Genomic DNA, 17,660 nt, shown 5'->3' on the forward strand with positions numbered 1-17,660 from the left:
AAATATTTCTACTCAGTATTAAATCATTGAAATAGAATTATCTTGTGAAAAGAAATGTTGGAAATTTACTTTCTGTTAAGAATCAGGAATGTTTTGATGTATATATATAAAAGAGTAACAATAAGTGATTATCAAAACAAAAAACCTCTTCTTTCAGTCACGATACTTATAATGCGTTAACATTTTGTAGTATAATACTGATTAATCTAAAAGTATATAAAATAACAGCGAATTTAAGACTTAAATGCATATTTAATAACAATATGACTGTATATAGTACCGCCTTTAAATGATAAAAAAACGTGAATAAAAGTTCTGTATCTGTGGCTTGGGATTTTAATATTGGACCCAAAGGTCCATGACGTTAAATAAATAATATTAATAATAATAATATAAATTATAAAATCAAAATATATTACCGTCCTCGCACTATCTAAGTATTGAATTGTTATTTTTTCAAAGATGTGGCCTCATAACTGCAATGGTGTTTGCAAACAATGTGAATAACGCTTGTTATGAAAATTTGTTTGCACACACTATTGCAGTTATGAGACCACAATGATATTAACTTTCTATTTCATTTTTAATCCGTTTCCGCAATTGCGATTTATTTTTCATAATATCTGCCGTATTCTATGAGTAATACAACGGAAGATCCACTAGAACAGCCAAATTACTAGTATGCTGAAAAAATAGCGCACAACACTGAAATTCCTATTGTGTCATTTTGTTATTCGATGAATAAAAATTTTGGTATAATAAAAAAAAAGTAAAAAGCTGTCAATGTGACAGCAAACCGGTTTTTTTTATGTGAACTGTATCCATAATCCATGTTAGCCCTGAATTGATAAACACTACCTACCGTATCAAGTGAAATGGAGTACCATATGCAATATTTTGCCAAAAAAATGACTAAGTTGAAAAGCTGGTATTGTTTTCATGAATTATCAAAAATCAAAATACAGCAATATGCACACCTCTAATGTATATATTTAATTGATCTGCAAAAGAACAACTTCATATCTTAAAGACTGTAGGAGGAGTTATCCGTACAATGAGGATACCCTTTTGGCAGTTGCCGCCCGCTCGCCCGCCATTTCAATAATCGGATTTTTCCGTTGGAAAACCCGGTTAAAAACTGATAATGGAATTCATTTAACTAGTAAAAATATTTAAATCAATGAAATGGTCATCAGCGTAAGTAAAAAATCAGGTCGATTGTGATCCAGTTTGAAATTGCGAGAAGAGTAATCTTCTTTGAGAAATACTGCGGGAAAACTGTATTTTAATTTGGTGATTAATAGGTCTTCTGTGTTATGCATAACTATCACTCAAATCAAGTAATGTAATGTAATGGGGGAAAGAAAGTGAATGGACTGTATATATATTATAAAAAATTACAATAGTGTGGTAAATGTTACCGGGTAGTTGTGTAAAGTACTTATAATTTGTATAACATAAATTCATATAAACACAATTCTTAATGGCGTTTATTTCTTTTTCATGTCCTTTTGAAAAACATTATAATTCTAATATGATGGCAAAACCAGCAAAATAAAATGGATTTCTTAATTGTCTGGAAGAGCTATAGTCTGTACCAAGACATTTATGTCGCACATTTTCTTAAATTATATTCGTGAATACCTCCAGGTTCAAAGGATGTTTATTCAACATTATCAAAAATCTTATTTTTCACAGGTATGTGTATTGTTATTAAAAATCGTCCAAATGTGCTGCATACATATCTTGGGACAGACTATTCTCCATCTATGGGCGTGGAAACTTCGGCATAAATGCATTCTTCTTCTGTATAGATGCTTCCCAGATGACCTGATTTAGACACAGTGGCATAAACATTGTCCGCTACCTCACCAATGAATGTGTTGGGTTTATTCTCTGTTGTATTAATTGACCTGGGAGTAACGTAGTTTGAATCACGTGAATCCTCCCGCGGTTTCTCGGCATCAATTGTTTCTTTCTTAACACTCTGTTCTCCGTAGATTTTCCCAAAATCTGACGGGTTCTCTTTAATGATTATTTGTTCATAACCAGCATCATTGTTTGACATGCTGTAGATATATTCATCAAATGAAGATGATATCTCTTGTACGCCATGAACGTCATCTTGAAATTCATGAGCGTGATAGTTGTAATATGTACAAATTCCTTTAAACGAGGTCCCTGCAGTCATGGTACAATGCCTTGTCTCGGCAATTGTCGTTAAAGCATTTCGACTGTGTTTGAGTAAGAAAACATTATGGTAATCTATAGTGCAGTCAATATATAACCCATGAATATTATATTTTAGCATTAGTTCTCAAGTATTTCCTTAAATGACGAAAATTCTGATCAAAATGAAAATTAGCGCTTAAAGTCTGTTTCTACCTTATTTTGCAACAATTACCTACCGTTTGATTATAATCATGACCACAGCTAACAGAAGCAAAAGTCCAGCAACAAGCCCCATTATCATAGGAAATAAAGTAGAATAATCATTTTGTTCCAATTCATTTGGCAACTGAATGTTGTCCCCGCATTCCAATTGTAACGAAGTTCCTGATTAAACAGAATAATTTGAAAATCACCGGCAGTTTTATTTCCTAAAGTATACAAGAAGTATGTAGTATAAGCGTAATTGTAAATAGCTGTATTATGATTGCCTTGTTTACTTCAATCTTAACATAACAACAATAAAAATGAGTGCTTTTCATCATTGAAAAAACGATACAGTATCTTATTTGATGAAAAATCATTGTTTGGACCAATAAACGATACTATAACTGTTTAGTAAGAAGATCACAATAAAAGACATGTTCTAGTTGAGAATATCTTGAGGAAGTTATATACATGTAGTTTATATCAATGATTGCAGCATCGACTAACAAAACCGAAGGATAAATGCAGCTTTTTATAGGAGATATCGGTTTCCTCTATAATCGATGATCCTGCTTACATACCTTTAAATTCCATCCACAGTCTTGGTCTAGTTTTCGTTGTTTGAATATCTAGATAGAACTCGTTAACACCCACTAAACACGACAGGTCTTTGTCGTATATAAACGATCCACTGATAAGCAACTCTTAATGAAAATGATAGAGGAACAAAATATTAATTAATCTTGGAATTTTTATATTTTATTCCATTTAGTATTTTCTTCACTTTTTCGTAACTATAATCGTTTTTACATTGTTATATACCAGGGTATACATAATATGTAATTGTTAAACTGCTATTGTACGAGCGTCAATCAAAAAATACGAGAGCAATGTGACTATCATATATTTTTTTGTCAATTTTAAAGAGGACTATCTGTCTTAAATTACTGGCGCCATGACCTCATTTTTGCAGGACAAGATTCTAAATAATTCTTAGAAATAAAGGAATAACTTAACTTTGTTTTATTTCAAATCGAATGAAAGTGTATTGTTAAATTATGTCTACTAAACTTAGTAATAATATAATGCTAAGTAACATAGCTAAGGCGAAATTCTTCGTATCCTTGTATTGATTTTTACAGGCTTGTTTAATACACATAGGTCCATCATGGCATATGAGCCTCTTGTTGCATTTTAAACTCTGAATTAAGTATTTACAAGAAGTCCTATTAATGATATTTTAAAACAATGCGTATTTATACAAAAGCACGCAGCAAACTATGCTGTTTATAATTTTAAGCGTTTTGAAGTCTCCATGATTGTCTTAAATTAAAATGCATGGTTTAAATATTTTCTTTCTTAGTATAGCCATTGTTGATGATTTTTAAATTGCTATACCTTAATTAATATCATTAAACTAATTGTAGTAATTGGCGTTTAATTGTTCTAATATGAAAGCGCTTTGATTGGTAATTAATCATTTATACTGTTTATTATAATTATGCATATGATTAACAATAGTGAACAAAAATACACCAATATACTATAAAATATCGTTGACATAAAATTCACGAAGGATACAGGAAGATGAAAAATTAATTTATGACTCTATTATGTAATTACAAATATCTCTCAATATTTACATACACATTTAAAACTTTTTGATGCAAAATTCTTAAAATGTAAACTTAGAAGAATATTTCCATTTTTGGGAGTTGATTTTAATCAACTCTCCTATGAAGTTACTCTGGCAAACCGGAAGTGAAACAGTGCTTGGACCTACGCACGAATCATTACCGCTGACAAGACTTACATCTTAAAAATAATAGATAAATTTGGTGTACTTTGTGCTGAACCATTGTTTTTCAAGGAAACTTATATATAAATACCTTGAAAATAGTCAGATTTTAAATAGTACGAACAATTATATTGAGATATTTTTTGTAGTCGTATGTATTCCTCCGCTAGGGTTCAATATAGCCTTGTTCAACCAGATGCTCGGCTGTATCCGTAAATCTCTGACAAGCAGAGAGTCTCTCTTGGTTGTCGTAGATTAACGGAGACAGCCGAGCGTCTGGTTGAACGAGACCAGATTTCAATATTAGAAATATTTCGATTACTGATACATAGTTTGATGGAATTAATGCTACCTTTAAATATTACACAACATGATTCATATGGGATTTTCTCGAAATTATTGTCGGAAAAGTTCGAATAATCTAATATCATAAAAATGTGCATAATTCAAATACAGATTAGAAACTACTTGTCATGCAAAATAAAATATCGTTGATTTTAAAGTTAATAATAATGGACAAAATCAACCCCCGTCAGTACTTCAGTACTTTGATTAGTGTTTATCATTATAACCATTATAACCACAAGTCAAATATATACAAGCTTACCAGTACAGTGGCGGGATTTTCTATCACTGACATTGATTCTCATGTTAACCTGCTCCAGGATCCTGGCTGATTCAATGGATCCCCTGATGAGACATCGTCCAGTTTCATTTGACCTCAAATACAGAGATCCATATCGTATTTCCGAAATATTTTTGCGGACAATAATTTGATTTTCATCTGGATAAAAAGTTTAAATGTTGTTAAAGGTCATATCACAAGAGAGTACCTAGACATTGAATGCAGAATTAAGAACTGTTACGATTCGAATAATATATAATTTAAAAAAAAACGTAGGAAAGGGAAAACTAGTGTCATTAAAGGTCATTATTTAATAAAGATATTTTTATTATGCCCACAATCTGTTCACATAGTGCTTTTAAAGTGGTGTAGAACATTTTATAAAAGGAACAACATACTACTGTGAATGAGAATTTTTTAAAGTTGAAGGTACTTGGTAATCAAAATCTTCGTTGGCTTACATAATATTGCCAAATTATTCGGCTGATCAAATGTCCCGAATACTTGTCATGAGTTGTTTATTTTCTTGTTTCATTTCACAAGAAGCTTTCAGATGGGGTTTCACAATTGACTAACACCCAAGAGTACCTGGTTTAAATAATGGATCATGTCGGATTTGGATTGATATTTTAAAATTTCAATAATTTTTGGATTTTTTTTTCATTTACATGAAAATTTGCAAACTTCAATTCTTCAATTTTCCAATTAAGATCAAAACTGTATATTTGATATCATGTTTACAAATATTTCATAAAATCCTGACGGCTGACTCGATAGTGCTTGCAAGTTCTTAAGCTATTCCAAAAGCAGTTCTTTTGTGTTTAAAAAATGTCAGTTTTTTTAGTAAATCACAGATCATGAATTAAGAGGGAGATAATTTGGTAAAGCTGCAAAGTACGAAAGTAAAATACATGCAATACATAAAAAAATTACGTACAATTAAAACATTCATTGGAAACTCCAATCCTTAATAGATAGAAGTCACTCCCCTTGCTGTGATCACAAGATCTTGCAAATTTTGCCGCAGAGTAATACATATCATTGTAGACCAATGAACATTTATCTTTTCCATTACAAGATTTGGATATATTAAAATATGACATATAATTCTTGGCAAGTTGGCGGAAACATTTTGAAGAGATTGAATTCTTACATTCGGTGTTATTTATCACGTGTTTTGGGGAATCACTACCTAAAAAGTTAATTGATTGCTCTTTCACGAATATTATTTCGTCTGGTTGGCAATTAATATTGGCTTTGTTTAGCAAGTCTGCCATCGATTTACATGTTGTACGAATGGTTTTGACACCAATCAACCATTCTGAAAAAAATACAAACCAAATTTTAAAACAAGTTACATAGTACATAGCTTTTAACTACGATAGTGTCTTGTTGCAAATTTACTCACCACAGAAATACAGTAAAATGCATAAATTAATATACAATAGCTTCATATTCACAAGGTTTACAAAAAGGAAAACAGAAATGCCCCTCCTAATAATTGTTTTTAAGCGTATTATTTTTTTTTCAAATGTCGGTTCTAGAAAAGGATTTACACAATGAAAAAGTTAAATTCAAGCCTTAATTGCAAAAACTATATTTCTTCTGTATTGCAGAAAGTATCTTCTAAATGACTGTTTGACGATTTTCTTTTACAATCTCACACCATCCTTAGAATAGTTATAAAGTGCGGCTTTTATATTAATTTTAAAAACAACACTTTTCGACCTCGAAGGCTATTCTGCCTCATTTATGAAAACGCACACTTAATTTTCGAAATGAAAATGGACAACCTCGCTTATTTATCAGTTTTGTAAAAAATTAATGTCCTATTTTGGTTAGGTCCTTCCCGCTATATCCAATCGCGTTAATGTTAACACGTAACTACAACAAAAGCGTGTTTGCATACCATAATCATTTATTTCATAACTTGGAAAATCAAATTCAAAGAATTTAATTTTTCATTGGGTTGAAATATGTAAATATCCATAAAAGCAAGGAGATTTTACAGACAGTCAGAAAATATATATGAGACTATATAGTAATGGATTTCTGGCGATGAAGAACGAATATAGAACGTGGAATATGGTTATACCTTAATTATCTCATGTTTAATTGAGCACATTTAATTATCTCAGCGCATCTATTTCGGCATGACATGAACAAAAAAGAAACCATTTAAAATAATACTGAGGTTGATCAAGAAAAAAAAATCATAGTCTAGAGAAAGAAATCTTCTTACATTTTAATAAATCCACGATGCTTTTGACTTTCTTGAAAACGACGGATCTTTCTTCTGTAACCATAGAAGCCGCATTTTCTTTACGTTAAATATTAACTTCCTGAAGCACGACCAAAGAAAAACAATCTCTAAAAATTGTCATAGCAAATTCAAATTCGTAAAAAAATGTTAAAAAGCGGGATGGTTAAAACTTAAAATTCGGACAATGTTAGATAAACACTCTACCTTTCGAATTGTACACTGCATATTTGTTCCGCTTTATTCAGACAAATTTTACAACTTGGAAATTCCGCAACATTCACGAAAACCCGAACTTTATTTCTTAAGGAGTCTCGGGGGAGAATGTTTCAAACATACGATTTCCTTTAATTTTTTTTACAGTGAAATGCCAACTTATGAGAAAACTATGTGCAAAATATAAAGTAAATTGACCGGATAGTTTATCTGTTTGCCGCGCTCAAATTTTGGTCGTATGTCCAATTCATCACCGACATTCTATATAGGATCATATAGGAAAATGAGGGTTTTCATTTTCAATTTCATATTTAAAAAATTACAAACATACGATTTTCTTTTGATTTTCAGCGATGAAAGGTTAACGTATTGGTAAAGTTTGTGCCAAATTAAAACAAAATTGACCGGATGGTTTTTATGCTATAGTTTGATTCTATAAACGTGCCGTGCCAGCCATTTTACATATAGAAATGTATAAAAAAAAAAGATGTTTACGAATCAAATTCAATTTTTTTTATATATAGTAGAAGAAAAATACCTTTCCACTCACACAGAACGTAGAAGGATCGCGTATGTTTTTATTTTGCGAATAATAGTTTTGATTTTAATTATTGACGCTGCAATAGAAAGTGCACGACGTTTATTTTTGTCAATTGTTACGTCAGAGAATCAACTGACGTCATCGTAAGACGTTGATTCAACGACAATAACGTCGATTTTGAAGAAGCGGCGAGATGATTAAAATACTTCTGACATTATTCTAACGATTCTTTACACTAAATATAATTTTTTGATAAGTCATTTTTTAACATAAAACGTTACATGCTGACCTGTATATTTGAACATTTTACTTAACATTTGCGTTTTACGACAGTAATGCGCAAAACCCTGCGCAGAGGGCGCAAAATTCTAAACCCGCTACCAACCTTAAACAAACTGAGCAATCTCGCTAATTTCTCAGTTTTGTGAAAAATGATTGTCTTATTCTGGTTAAGTTCTTCAAAATTTTATGACGGACGCCTTACTAATCACGTAAAAATTAAAGCTTGCCTACAAACAGATGCACGTTTTCATAACTCAGTCATTATTTTCATAAGTTAAAAAATAAATTGAAAGATTGATATTTATTTACTTATTTGGTTGAATATGTCATAATTGAGAAAATTTCACCAACAATTAGTAAAAAATATATGTATAGGAGACTCGTCGTGGGTTAACGGCGATGAAGAATGAATCTAGAACAAGTAATATATCCATACAATCATCATCACAAATTTGAACTACAACATTTGTTTATGGGAGTGCATGAGACATAAACGTAAAACGTAATTTTATTGTTTAAACCAGGAAGGAAACATAAGGCCTAAATATAACATGAGAGCAATATAATAATTAATTTAATTATGTATACAATTATCTATTTCGGTGTAACCAAAAAACACATAAAAAATAAAAAAAACTCTGAAGTAGATCATTAACCAAAATATTTATTAAAAAAATGTTAAAGGTTTTGATTCATTATTTTGAATAATGACCGAAATTATCTCCTCATAATATTCAAAGAATGAATCATTATTACTTGATATATTCATATAATTTTCAGCAATTGTACTGACTATTAAATACTTGTATTAGAATACTGGCATATGTATGTGTTTTTTATTTCTTTGAATTATCAAACCCCACTTGCGCCCCAACAATACGTTATTTGAATAAATTGGAATGTACATTACAAAGTCATTTCGTAATGTTAGTGTTATCACAGACAAAGACAACAGAGAATATAAATAAAAGCTTTTCACCTTACATTCAGTTGTATTATGATATGCCGTTAACTGTATGCACGAATATGTTCATCTGTATTTAAATTTAATACATGGTCCTGATCAGCTTTACTGTTGAAGTGATGCGCAATTTTATTATTTATAATACGTGTATATTCATAAAAATATTGAAATCCTTGTTCATAGTGGATTACAGGGGCACGAAAGTAGCAAGAGTTTTGCTCAGTAAAATGACATAACCCGCGTTAGCGGGTTATTTAAAATTTTCTACAATTATTGTTTCCTTAAAATCCAATTTAAAACACCATATAAAACTTTCTTTATTCGGTGTCTTTTATAAGTTATCGTATTTATCGTATGTAATATAAAAGGATCAGTACCGGTGTTATATAGTGCCTTTTTCCCCTAACCATCTTTCCCCCCGGAAAAATGGCTATGTAGCAGTCCCCCCCCCCCCCGGAAAAATGGCTATATAGCAGTTTTCCCCCACGGAAAGCTGACTATATAGTGGGTTTTCCCCCTTTTTATAGCCAGATTACCCACACGGAAAGACTACTATATTGTGGATTTTCCCCCTTTTTTACATTCCGTTCAGGTTTTTGGCGGGCCATAGGTGGCACTAATTTGCAATAACTGATATGACATGAATTTCTCATAATAAAGGATAATTATGGCATTTATCAACACATAGAATAAAATATATGGTTATTTCACCTCTGACATGAATAAAGGCACGCGCCTTCATAACACTACTGTGTCATCACCATTTATTTCACCTTTTGTTACACCTTTATGGAACACCTTTTACATGGATTTCGGAATACCTCGAATCTTTCTCATCTAATCGATGCTTATCTACAGGTATGACTTCGACGTTATGACATAGACATTTTTCACAGAACACGTCAAAATACATTTGAGTGAAATTACGCCGGTTTGGAACTTTAATTTTCCCATGCATTATCATCTATGTGTAAGCTTCTCCAAAGAAACTAACCGACCAATCTTGTCTTAATTTTGTGGAGAAAGGGAATAAGAAGTGGAAATTAACGTACTGCTCCCTTCGTCTAAAAGGTTACTAATTTTAAATTAATACCGTTAAATATAATCATATATTTCTACTTTTAAATATCAAACGAGAGACAGAGCGCAATGATATGTCGCAAAATTGAAATGTTTTACTTTTTTAAATGAAATGGCTTCACAACCAGAACGAAATCGGTAACTTTGCTGGGTACTTTGGAAAATGTAAAATGAAGCCTGAACTACCCTTATGTATATAATATAATTCACTGCATGCTAATTTTTCTGCTTTTTATTCTGTAACGTGATTTATAACCATACAATTTTGAAAACGATGCCATATAAAACAAGATACATGTATACGATTCACTAACCAAAAATGTAATCATATTATTTATTTCAAATATATTTTGCAATAAAGATTTACTTGTGTACCATATTATTTCCTCGAACAATGAAAAAAGGGTAATTAGAAAAAAAAACCCTCTTTTTTATGAGCTGACTTATTTTGTTTTAGATATAAGCTTGTTTTCCTAATCAATTGGCAAAAAACAAGTTGCAAACATGTGCGCTTTTGTTGTTTATTTTTGATTTGATAAAGAAATATATGAGTGAGTGTGTATATTTAAAAGATGTTTTTACTTTTAAATGACCGTAAAAATATGATGATGTGGTCATCTCTAGTTTTTGAGATATGGACCCAAAAAAATACACTATTCATTATAATTGGATATCAGACATCGGGTTCGGAAACATTAAGGGCCCCTACCCTGGGGGATTAAATTTTCAGGTCATCTACTAGTGGTATACCACTACCACTATGAAAATATGGTTTAGTGGTCATCTCTAGAATTTGAGATTCGGGCCCACACTTATAGAACACTATTCAATCAGTATAATTGGCCCCGGGGATTCAAACATCGGGCCCTGAAACATCGAGGGTTCCTATCCCGAGGGCTGAAATTTTCAGTCATCTACAAGTGGTAAACTACTGCCACTGTGAAAATATGGCGATGTAGTCATTTCTAGTTATATGCACTATATTCATTATAATTGGATTTAAAACATCGAGCTCTGAAACATTGGAAACAAAATTTCTCTAAAACAGAGGTTTAGCCTGGATAAAAATTTGCACAAACAGACAGAAGGACTGATAAATTTAATAAAAATATCTCAAAACAGTTTTCACTTACAAATTCTGATCACAGAATTATGCATATAAGTGTATATCTTGTAAAACCAAGTACTTTTATCAATTAATTACCTTAATTATAAGTTCTAAGGTTAATTCCATTAAAACATGTTCAATTTTTAGCATTGTCTATAAAAAAATAAAATAAAACGGCAAAACAAAACTTAACCTGTACAGATGAATGCAGATATATGCAACTTAGAAGTGAAGGAACATTGATTTTAATTTTCACTGGGTTTCCATATTTATTTTTTATAAAACATGAACCAAAAACGTGAGGGAGAAACCCTACTATGGGGGAAAAGCTACTATATAGTAGCTCCCCCCCCCCCCGTGGGGAAAAACTACTAGTAGGTTTTCCGGGGGGGGGGGAAGCTATTATGGGGGAAAAACTGCTATACAACACCGGTATATGCCTCCAGATATGAGTTCACCAATTATGGCAGTAAACGGAAGATTTATAATGCATATGATGCTTAAGTGCTGAAAAAAATCACAAACACATTTCCTTCCTTGTAAATTGGACGTTAATAATAGCCTACGTAAAAACAGGAAGAGCTATCTTGAAAAAGGTTGTGCTCATCCTATTGAAATACTGTTTGTGTATAAACAAGCTGTGTCATATGTTTAAGTCGTATAAATAAGCAATAGATAACTTAAGTTTTTTCATAATAACGTTAAGTGAATAAATTGCGCGTTCTAGGATCCCAGTTGTTTACTTTTGAACTACTAGTATCATGTGGTTATATATACATTCCAGCACAGTTCACACATTCCTCACTTCCGGTAATAAGTATCCACTTGCATGTCAGATTATACTGTGACATTTCAGATGCCATACTGTTTTTAGATTGCTTGGATCGAGTTGGTATGACGTTATTAAATCACTGCTGTGATAGATATAACCAAGGGGCACTTTCTCAAAGTTGAAACCTTTAATTGTTGTCACAGACATTCGTAGAGCGCGAAGACAAAGACCTATATGTATACATCTTCTAACTGAAGGAGTGGAACGTTTTTTAAAGGGGCATGGTCACGGGTTTGGTCAAAAATTATTTTTCTAGTTTTGATATTTAAAATGCTTCAGAAAGGCATTTTTAATATGCAACTGAAATTGAGTGTCATTTGTTGAGTAATAAGTGAGTTACAGAGCTTGAAATTCTTCGCTATGTAAACAAAGCATTTGTTTACATTTTGAACGTTGAAGTAAAAATTCCAGTTTAAAACCTAAAACGAATGTGTTGAACGTTAGAAATTGCTTATCAATGCTTACAATTAATAAAAAGATAGACAAACAAGCTGGAAAATGAATTTTTGCCGGTACAATGTATATTGAACCTATGTAAACAAAAACAGGGCACGAGTCTTGTTTACATGACAGAGAACTTCAAGCCCCATATCTTGTTATAACTCTACGAATGACTCTCAAATTTTATTTGATCATTAGAAATGCATTTCTAAAGCATTGTAAATACTAAAAACATAAAAATAGAATTTGACAAAAATCGTGACCATGCCCCTTTGAAACGTCGTACAGTTTTTTGCGACACGAATGCTTGTCACATAACTCGTCCCAGAGCAGAATCCTTGAAAATGCTTTTGCGGATACATCTTGTATGATATGTACCATTTTGAGCCCCTCTGTTGATTTGACTTTTCCTTACTCCAGCAATATCCTCCTACGGATTCCTGCAACTGGCTTTTGTGTTAGCTGAGTAAAGCCTCTGTATTCAAAATACATCGTCGTCCGTTTTCATTAGGAACTCAGCGTGGCCACAATAGTCACTGGCCCATTTTAAAGCTGTTACAGTTTTTAAAGTGAGATTCCTATAAGAATCCAAGAAATTTTGTTGAATTATGTCATTGTGGATCGAATTTTCTGTCTCCAGAGCCGTTTGCAGACTATTATTTGATGAAGTCCCTAACACAAAAGCATACCTGATTGTGTCAGTGTTTCGGTTTGATGCACGGAGCCACGTCTGTCTCAAAGCCTCCCTTTGACGAAAAATCTCATGTTTGGTGAATATTATAATAATGATGCGAATTGAGTGCGTTCTATTCCTCGTGACACAGATGTTTGCATTATTCAGAACATATTGGTATATATGAACAAAACACGAATGGCATAAAATAGGCAAGCTAGTATGTGATGTAGTATCCAAAAAATCCTTGATATTAATCATGGCGAATACACTTTGTCTTAGTCTTTTGAAAGAAATTGAAACATTTGATAAATGGTGATATTGGTTCCATACATTCCAAAGCACAACAAGAAGCAAAATCACGATGAAAGATATTTGTTTTCGAACAGTACAGAACCTTCTTACTGTTTTAAAAACCACCACCATTTTGTGGTAGCTGCACATGCACGTGTACACACCGCTGTTCAATGATCCCCATTAAATTTCAAAAACCCTTATCCTGTATCTGATCAAACAAAAGATATTTACAACCTGGTCTTGTGTCGGTATCTTAACTAAAGTTGAAATGAGGTAGCTTGTTCAGCTGAAAACATAAGGGTAACGTCTCAAAATGTGGATAAATAGAGTTAAAATTACGTAACCAGTAAGTGAAGTAAATACAGTATGGCCTAAAAAACCCGACATGTTTATATCATCGTGGATGTTGACCGGTCTTCTGAATATTTATCTTTTGATTTCCTCTTCAAAAGACAAAAGTACACTTAATGATGCTAAAAAATTTGTTTTTATTAGATATTATATAAAGTAAGGAAATATATTTACAATATCATGCAAAAATATAAATTGCAATTAATAGTTACAGTCATAACAATGTACAAACTCCGAAAAGCAACAACGGTGCAATATGGTAAATAAACCTTCAAAACTTTACCATTACCAAAAAGACATTAAATGTATCACACAGTTAATCAAATTCAATGTAGATAAATATAAAACGCAAGGTAGAACAAAACTGTCGGATATATTCAAGAACATTGCGGATTTTTTAAAAGAAAAAATATTTCTTGAATTTACTTTTATTTATTGACTATAATGATTATCCTGTTCGCTTAAACAAATTTTAACAATTTTCTTTTTGATATCCAAGATACGAGAAAATAAATAAAAAAATCATATAATTCGTAAATGTATAACTTATATTTGTTTCTAATCCTTATTTTTATGTCTTATTTGTAGTTCAGCATTTTAATGATTTGATACATAAACATTTTATAAATTAAACTACATTATTCTTGAACAGAAGCTTAGTAAATGATAACATAAACATTAAAACATAGGGTGGTTGATACGCTGGTTTACTTATGCCTCATCAAGCGTTGGTTTGGTTACAGGGTAGAAAACAATAAACAAGAGGCCCATGGGCCACATCGCTCACCTGAGGAACAATAGGTATGATAAAATGAGCTTAATGGAGTCATAATACAAACTATCTGGACAATGTACAATAATACATGTAGATCCTGTATAAATAAAATCCATTTTCCCCTGGACATTCTTGTGTTTATAATCATTAGTCCCTTTTCTAACAGGATGATTTTATAGTCATATCATATGTTGAGTATTGCAGTTCTCAAAAAGATCCTTAACAATAGTTTATATATGGGATATAAACGTACATCAAACTCTGAACCTTCTCGTGAGGCCTAAGAATTGTCCTGGGGCCAAAGTCTTAACAATTGTAAAGAATCATCTAGCTGATTAGTTTCTGAGAAGATTTTTAAAGATCTACCCTATATATTCCTTTGTTAAACTTTGACACCCCCCCCCCATTGTGGCCCCACCCTACCCCTGGGGATCATGATTTTCACAACCTTGAATCTACCCTACCTGAGGATGCTTTCACACAAGTTTCAGCTTTCCTAGCTGATTAGTTTCTGAGAAGTAGATTTTTAATGGTTTACTATGTTTATTCCTATGTAAAACATCGACCTCCCATTGTGGCCCAAACCTACCCCCAGGGGTCATGATTTTCACAACCTTGAATCTACACTACCTGAGGATGCTTCCACACAAGTTTCAGCTTTCCTGGCTGAGAAAAGAAGATTTTTAAAGATTTACTTTATATAATCATATGTTAAACTTCGACCCCCCCATTGTAGCCCCAACCTACCCCCAGGGGTTATTATTTTCACAACCTTGAATTTACACTACCTGAGGATGCATCCACACAAGTGTCAGCTTTCCTGGCTGAATAGTTTCTGAGAAGAAGATTTTTAAAGATTTACTGTATGTATTCCTATGTAAAACTTCGATCTCCCATTGTGGCCCCACCCTACCCCCGGGGGTCATGATTTTCACAACTATGAATGTACATTACCTGAGGATGCTTTCACACAAGTTTCAGCTTTCATGTCTGATTAATTCTGAGAAGAAGATTTTTAAAGATTTACTCTATATATTTTATTGTTAAACTTCGACCCCCCCCCCCCCCATTGTGGCCCCACCCTCAGGTGAGCTTTAAAGGTTAAGTTTACAATACAATAATTGTTAAAGTTGGTTTCTGGAAGAACAGACTTTGAAAATTTTCTTAATAAATATTGACAATTTCTTTACTTTTTTAATCGTTAGTTTTTAAGATCTGTGTACAAACATAGAATTGTGAGCAAATCTCTGTATCTTGCTTATAAATCGAAGCGTAACACTCAAATATGGTTAGTAAATAGAAATTGTAAACAATTAAACACAAGAAACATGCACTATAACAAATAAAGAACACAATTTATTTTTTCGAAATGAATCATATATATATATATATATATATACCTACATATTTCCCTCAGCGATATCAAACTCTATTTAAACTGAATAAACTCGAGAAAATGCCGAGCGACTGTCACTCAACAAAACCTATTGCATTGTAATCTACCATTACGCAAAAGATAATGCCGAATTACCGATAGAATGAATTGTATTTCAGTACTTTTTTGATACATCAGATTTTGCTTAATTTGCGCAGGTAAACAGTTAACTGTTTGATTTACCGAAGTATCTGTTTGATTTGATACGTAAAAATCACGAAATACAGACGATAGTCTCCAAGTTACAAAGCATAAATAATGAAAACGAAACGAAAATCAGAACAAGCTAACACCAACGTCATGTGTGAAAACTGTCAACGCATTGAAATATTTAGCCTCAATTTACTTCACAAAATCGGCACCAATATATTTTGCATGTTTCAAAAATTTCCCTTCATACGCGAACTGTTGCATAACAAGCAAATTCATCATAGTCAGGTCGACCCTTTTTCGTATAATGTCATAGCTGCTTTAAACAAAGAGCCTCGTTTTAGAAGTATGGAATACGAGTCTTGGTAAAATGGGTATGCAAACCCGGGCCGTGGCAAAATAAAAGCCGGGGCAGATCGGCAATCGTCAGTTCCAAATACGCATTATTTTGCGGCATATTTACAGCGAATACAAATATTACTGGTCCATCAAATATCCTGAAATTTTAATGAGATTGGCAGATTAATAACTGCCAATCTTTTGTTTTGCCGAGGCCAAGTCTTGCCTACCCATTTTACCGGATGCCGAACGCGAAGCTGAAACACGCCTTTCCTTTATTATTAATTTCGTAATAACTCAGATTTGAAACAGAATTAGACCTTAATTTTTGCAATTTATATTTTCCTTCCCATAAGGATAATTTATGCTAAACTACGTTGAATTGAAATCAGTAGTTCTTGAGAAGAAGTTTTTTAAAAATGCACCCCCCCTTTTTCTACAGTTTCAAGGTTTTCTCCGCTTTGAATACAGATCGGACTTTTATTTCTGCAATTTATATTCGCCATCCCTTAAGGATGCTTTGTGCCAAATTTGGTTGAAATTGGATAAGCGGTTTTAGAGAAGAAGTTCAAAATGTAAAAAGTTTACAGACGGACGGACGGACGGACAGACGGACGACGGACAAAATGTGATCAGAATAGCTCACTTGAGCTTTCCCCACGAATTTTAATGATTCTACATTATTCTTACTTAATTTGCCGAAGAAGGTCACGCATGTCATTGTTATTTAAAAAAATTAAATTAAATCAGACATAGGGCATAAAAATGTCGTTCCTATGGGCTCTTCAGCAGAAATGATACCTGTTTTTGATGATTTTGAAAATTGTTGGTTCATATGAAGTTATTGATGGTATTGAAGATGGAATATATTACAAATCAATTTTTCTAATTCATATTGATATATACAAATCGAAAAAATTAAATTATCAGTCAAAACAAAAATCCTTTCATTTATAAAATATTTCTACTCAGAATCAAATCATTGATTTATAATATACATGACCACGCCTATCCACAAATAGAATTTTATCATATGAAAAGAAATGTTAAAAATTTATTTTCTGTTAATGATAAGGAATATTTTGATGTAAAAGAGTTACAATAAGTGATTATCAAA

The 17,660-nt window shown here is 32.2% G+C and overlaps 1 protein-coding gene and 1 pseudogene across 1 annotated transcript; both read right to left on the bottom strand.

Annotated features, from left to right (window-relative positions):
• Window positions 1–1,550: 1,550 nt before the first annotated feature.
• LOC128191910 (uncharacterized) lies at window positions 1,551–6,111 on the bottom strand. The gene is made up of 5 exons (XM_052864275.1): window positions 5,737–6,111; window positions 4,782–4,958; window positions 2,958–3,080; window positions 2,409–2,556; window positions 1,551–2,234 (listed from the first exon to the last, which is right to left on the bottom strand). The coding sequence occupies exons 1-5, from the start codon at window positions 6,074–6,076 to the stop codon at window positions 1,757–1,759; spliced, it is 1,266 nt and encodes a 421-aa protein (XP_052720235.1). The 5' UTR covers window positions 6,077–6,111; the 3' UTR covers window positions 1,551–1,756.
• Window positions 6,112–12,082: 5,971 nt separating this feature from the next.
• LOC128191255 (beta-1,3-galactosyltransferase 1-like) lies at window positions 12,083–13,688 on the bottom strand (annotated as a pseudogene).
• Between the last annotated feature and the right edge of the window lie 3,972 nt (window positions 13,689–17,660).

Source organism: Crassostrea angulata, chromosome 7, assembly GCF_025612915.1.
Source record: "Crassostrea angulata isolate pt1a10 chromosome 7, ASM2561291v2, whole genome shotgun sequence".
Lineage (NCBI taxonomy): Eukaryota > Metazoa > Mollusca > Bivalvia > Ostreida > Ostreidae > Magallana > Magallana angulata.